General features: G+C 42.9%; 1 protein-coding gene across 1 annotated transcript; it reads right to left on the bottom strand.

Annotated features, from left to right (window-relative positions):
• Window positions 1-2,450: 2,450 nt before the first annotated feature.
• On the bottom strand, window positions 2,451-5,592 carry LOC120792302 (ras-related protein Rap-2b). The gene is made up of 2 exons (XM_040131387.1): window positions 4,364-5,592; window positions 2,451-3,719 (listed from the first exon to the last, which is right to left on the bottom strand). Exon 1 carries the CDS (start codon window positions 4,968-4,970, stop codon window positions 4,419-4,421), a length of 552 nt encoding a protein of 183 aa, XP_039987321.1. The 5' UTR covers window positions 4,971-5,592; the 3' UTR covers window positions 2,451-3,719; window positions 4,364-4,418.
• Between the last annotated feature and the right edge of the window lie 623 nt (window positions 5,593-6,215).

The raw sequence follows: 6,215 nt of genomic DNA, 5'->3' as shown, positions 1-6,215 counted from the left end.
CTGTAAACCTGGACACTACTGATTTCCTCTTGGCTGCAACTGAAACCAAGAGATTTAAAAATAGCTTAATTAAACTCCTTAAAATAATTAAAAAATACACTGAAATTCAAGTATGCAAAAATGTGGTTGCAAAATACTGAATCTTAATACATAAAAGGCTGAAATCAACTAAACTTACAACCACACACAGTCAACATTGGTACTGAGTGAAAAAAAAGGACAGGAAGTGAAACTTTCACCTACTCACTCCTTACAATGAGATAGATAAAAAGTAACAGGAACCTGACAGGCCCCTCTCTCTCTAAAGGGCAAATTCTTCTGCTATCAGATGTTTATACCACAGCAAGAGATTGAAGCTGCACAGCAGTAGAGGATAGGAGGTGTACATTTACAGTATCTGGGGCAAAGCTGTAATAACTTTTCCCTCTCATCCAGTACCACTTTAACCCTATTATTTTAAGGCAGAGTTCAGTTTTTTTTCTGTTCATGTCTAATCTCACAATCTGTATTAAGACCATAGAGGAAACACGTTATTGGTTTTGACTTCACATAGATAGCATAGTTGTAATCTAGCCGTGGCTTGTGGTGGATGTAAGGAAGACGTGAGCCCTGCCTTCAACAGTCACACAAACACAAAGCACTTCTGAGAAGAACACTGAAGCTGAACTAAGTTGTAAAGCTCTCTTTTCAGCTTTAAGGAGCGAGAAAAATACACAGAGTGTGTGTATATGCACCTGGATTTCTACTCACACACAGAAAATCTGCAAATAATGTAACACTAGGGCTGAGCAATAACTCATTATTATGGTTTATCAACTCTCAGTATTGTGATGATATAGATAGTAAAAACTTGTTTTATCACTTTAGAAAAATCTTATGTCTAAGTTAATGATTTTAAGCAAAATATAACTTAAAATTTAAATAATTACTAATTTACACAAGGAGTCTTGTCAAATGTAATGCATAGGAGTAAAACAGTTCATTGCAATAAATATTAATTTGATTACTTTATATGCGATTTGGCATACACTATTTTGTGATATCTAATCAATTTCAAAAAATAAATTATTTTATTATTACGATGCTGACTTCAACCATACTGTCCAGTTCTGACATACGCTCCAATTTGATCGCACCTGTGGGATGCAATATTCACACCGAATTGCCCCCTCACACAACCCTTTACCCTGACCTCCCCACGTCCCACCGTCACATGGTGCAGGCAAAACCAAGGAATACATATGATACCATTGCTTACACTGGCAAACAGGCACAGATACCCAGGCCTTCAGAGTCCAACATAGGGGTTCGAGCCTGTGCTGGACACTGACAGGCGGACACATATGCTCAGACTCATAAGACACACTCGGTACATACCACAACGCAACACACATACAGTGCAGCTTAAAGACCAGAACAGACCAGCGCATATCTACTCTCGGAAAGACTGGACTCTATGTGACGCTCGTCTTCTGTTTGTTTACTCTCTCCCCCCCCGAAGCCATTCTGTGGTCGTCCAGCCAGCTGGGGCTAGGTAATCCCCATAGGTAAACAGAAGCATAGCGGGGCCTGCTCAGTCGTACTGGCCTCTCCACATCACACCACTACACCCACACACACTGCACGCAGGCTGAAGCTCTGGGCTGAAACAGTTCTACACCCACACAGTTAAAAAAGACATTTCTCCGGAGCGGAATTGCCTGGCCTTTTCTATTAATGCATGTGAGGATGTACGGAGTGAGTTGAGGCGCATTCATCTTAATGCCATTTTGTTCACGGATACCTATAAAATGAATCAAAGAAGCAGGGATGACAAATTTCATGAGGGATTTTCCAATTATCTTTACATTAATTCTTGCTGTTCAGGGACTTTGTATGCGCTTTACTAGCCTGAAAATAACCATGCTTCGATTACCAGTTTCATGTCAACAGAATAACAGAGGTGAGTCACTCATCTCTTTTTCAAGCTAGTCATACCATAAAGGCACCTCTGTCTGTTTTCTTTCAGCTTCTAATTTTGCATGTGCACTACAGTGGTCTCAGCGTTAACCAAATGGAAAGTTTTGTGTTTGAGAAAAAAAAAAAAAAAAAAAAAGCATAGCTAGGCAGTAGTAGAAAAATAAAACTAGATTTTTGGGGAAAACAGCAACATAGCTTTCATGATACAACTAAAACTGCATGAAATAAAGCTTTCTTTAAAGGTACCCAGTAAGTTTGTCCAACACGAAACTCAACATACACACTGCATTTTCCTTTTGCATTCATATTTCCTATTGACCTGTGGCTTACCTCAACTATCAAATAACTCATGTAAATTTGGGTTTTGGGGGAGGTCAGGTAACTGCAAATTATGCACACAACTGAACATGTACTTTTTAAAACTACTGTATTACTGTGAGTATTTGTAGTAATGTAGTTATTTTTGTCTATTCAAACATAGTAAGCTGGTGTTTAAGCAATGACACACTCTTGTCCAAACTGTACTTGACAACTTTGTTTAGGCTCAGCAAACTGGCATTTGGCCATCGTGGTAAAACGCTTAAACAAGTAGATGTCAACAAAGAGAAAACACAGCCTGGTTTCTTTTTTTAAAAATGCAATTTGTATTAAAAGTCTTATTTTTAAAACAGACAGCCCACTGTTAAAGGGCTGGCCTGAAATTAAACTTACAATCAGGTTAGATTTGTCAACAGTACATCATCACATTTCCTGTTAAAAACAACAAATTAAAGAGAACAAACAGATTTCCTTTGATGTAAGTGGTCTGGCAGGTAAGCGTTTGGTGTTGTTATCATGTCTAGGAGTTTCCAGTACCTTTGCATTTCAAGATAAAGGTTTGGCCAGACCAAGCAGACATTGCAAAATGAACACCTTAGACTTCAAAAAGCCCAACGTAAAACATACAGAAAACCGCCATTCCATTAACAAAAAGCCTATTGTAGTTTTTTTTTTTTTTTCAGCCTCCACCCCTACGAGATTATCCAGGAGAAAAGTTCACTAGTTTGTGGATTGCCATGTTGAAGAGTTCTTTTGGTGATACATGTAGGTTGGCACTAAATCTGAACAGCTGATTTGTTTTGGAAAGGCACTCGACACAAGGGCGATTGGGTCACCGTCCCCATGTCACTTCAGTTAAGGTCCTCTCTCTCACGCGCTGAAGAGGAGACGAAGGAAAAAAAAGTGGCACTCATCGCGTTCACTCCACCAGCAGATAAGTGGTGTCAATTTCTTTTGACTTTTGAAAAAGTAGGATTTGGGAGTGTTGCGGAGCATTGCTCCCAAATGGGTTAGGCAGAGACATCACCCAAATCTTTACCTGCCCCAGACTGTGCAGTTATTTAACAAAATATACTTTGTCTCTCTATCTCTGTCTTCTTCTTATACAGAAATATCCATTTATGAGTGTCTCTAAGTGTTGCTCTCCATATCTTTTCCATTGGGGTTTAGTTCCAGTTGGGAGTACAGTTGGAACTGGCGAGGAGGTTGTTGCTGAAACTCTGGATCTGACACTGTGTTGACATCGACGGTGGACACTGATCGTGCAGCAGAGATACTCCAACCCAGCAGAATTCCTGAAGAGTGGACCCCTCCCTCTGTCTCAGTTGCTCCCTCCTCCTCCTCCTCCTCTCGTCCCCCTGCAGCATTCCTCCTTTCATTTTCCTCCAAGGCCAGGGCGAGACATGAAGAAGAGCGCAACAGTACACACTTGCTGCAACACACTGCCAAAAACAGGAGATAAAAAGAGCCATGAATGAACGACAACAACTTCGGACAAAAGAGGAAGAAAAATATGGTGCTTTTCAATGCTAATTTCGGGCTTGGCTCAACAAAAACCAACTTGCTGACCCCTGAATGTAGGCCATTCAAGAGCACTGGAATCTCCCGACTCCTGCTAACCTCATTCTGGAAAAATATCATCTGAGCAGTTGTTTAACAACTCAAGACTCTAGGTGTACAGATTCAACCGCTGACTGCGTAAACCTAATTAAAAATCAGTCACAGCTTGCCTCTCCAGTTCTGCAAATGAGTCAGGCACTTCCCCAGCCTGCCCAGCAAAAACAATAGATTGCAAGTGTCCCACTGTAGGTGAGCAGCGAAAAACTTAATGCTGAACTCCTACTGTATGAACGACAACTGACTATAGGCTAAAAAAAAAAAATGAAAGGCTAAACATCAACATGAATCCAAGTTGAGCACACATCCGGTATATTGTTGTTCACTACTCTATACTTAATATGGACATGTGCTAAGAAAGGATTTCAACAACAAGTTTATAAGACGGCTACTGGTTATATGCTGTCACTGGATAGAAGTATAACTAATGTCAAGTGAACGTTTTGCAGTGTAGGGTGTCTCAGCTTACCATTGCAAACTTAAAAACCGAGCAAAGAATAAAACTTTATGGTTGTCCTTTTTCCTTAAAGAATGACACAAGACGAACAGCACTGGTCGTCGCCATTTGGTGTTGAGGCATAGTTCATCTGTCGGACTATCTCTGCAAACAGTTCGTCCACGGAGCTTTTATTTTTGGCCGAAGTTTCCATGAACGGGCAGTTCCAGTCGTCCGCCAGTGCCTTTCCCTCACCGGACGAGACCTCCCGTTCCCCCTCCAGGTCCACTTTGTTTCCGACCAGAATCATCGGCACTCTCTCGTACCTTTTCACCCGAATGATCTGATCCCTCATCGGTTTGATGTCCTGGAAGCTCTGCTGGTTCACCAGGCTGTAGACCAGGATGAAACCCTGCCCGTTTTTGATGTACAGGTCTCGCATGGAGGCGAACTGCTCGGTCCCCGCCGTGTCCAGGATCTCCAGGACGGAGGGAGAGGAGTCCACCTCGATCTCCTTCCTGTAGAAGTCCTCTATCGTGGGGTCGTATTTCTCTATGAAGGACCCCGTCACGAACTGGACGGTCAGTGCGGATTTTCCGACCCCACCGGACCCGAGAACCACTACTTTGTACTCTCTCATGGTTCCCAAAACAGCCGACACTCCCGCTTCCTCTCCGCCGTGAGCCCGCTAGCCGCCCTGCTGGGTTTCCAACCGCTCACCGTAGCGCCTCCGCCAGCAGTTCAGTACTGGCTCCGGTCTGTGGGCGCGGGGCGTGGCCGTCGACTACTGCCGCTCGGGAGGTGAACACGGTTGTTTCGGACCCCCGCTCAGCATTTGTATTGTGGCATGCTGAGTTCCCGACGACAGCCCAGCGGATTCTTGTGCAAGCTTCCCTCCCGTTTTCGTTCAAGTGTGCACCGTGTGCCCGTCACTCTCTTAAGGCAGAGTCAAGTCGGCTGCAACGGAAAAGCCCGCCTTCCGGTCCGGGCTTTCAACATAAAAGTGTAATGGCGCGATGTGACCTGCAAAGTTAATCCAGTCGCGGTTTCGCTGCTTGTTAAATAAAAAAGTTCACGAAAAAGTTCCTAGAACTGTTGCTGTATCAGGTAATCTCGTCGCTAAAGATTATTTTAATGTAATAAGTTTACCCTCTTGAAGGGGAACGATTTGATTTCCAGTACACCTCTTTCTAACTTCGGCCGACTTGACGCCGCGATCTCTCCCTCTGTCTCTGCGCTTCCTGCCCACACTCAGGACGCAGTCTGCGTCCCACGTCACTCAATAAATACTCTCCAGTGTTTAGTTAAAGGTGCAGTGCGGCTGTTATCGCACAGTCAGCGCGACTGCTGCTTTCAGTACCCACGCAGACCTGCCACACCTTGGTTTCGACACCGCCAATCCTTGGGCTTACTACTGCTTGACTCATTCCCCCAAAACTTACTGGAAAGGCCTGTCGGCTGCAATTTCTGTACTCATCTTATTGCCTAACTCCCAAATGCAATGTGAGTCTGTGGTTTTCTTCATCTCTTGAACTCTGGGTTCATCCCATGCGTTTCAGTATTACCAAAGAAATAAAAAAAAAATTAAATATATCATATATATATATATATATATATAACGATGAATAACACACGTTGAAAGAGTTAATATGTGGATTTTAACTTTAGTGATGTAGCCTACATGCTGTTCAAAAATATCTGCAAACCTAAATGACATAACAAAAACAGCGAAGAGGGAGTGAATCACATCACCATTTCTGTGAAGCAAGACCCCACATGTGAAACATTATAGGGCTTTGTCTTGCATAACAGTCCTGCGCTTATTTTGTTTTCTTGATGCAGCTCAGTACCAGATTTATCTTCATTTCCTTGTTCACTGACTTGA

Source organism: Xiphias gladius, chromosome 7 (assembly GCF_016859285.1).
Source record: "Xiphias gladius isolate SHS-SW01 ecotype Sanya breed wild chromosome 7, ASM1685928v1, whole genome shotgun sequence".
In the NCBI taxonomy this organism is placed as follows: domain Eukaryota; kingdom Metazoa; phylum Chordata; class Actinopteri; order Istiophoriformes; family Xiphiidae; genus Xiphias; species Xiphias gladius.
This window is presented reverse-complemented; position numbering and strand designations above follow the sequence as displayed.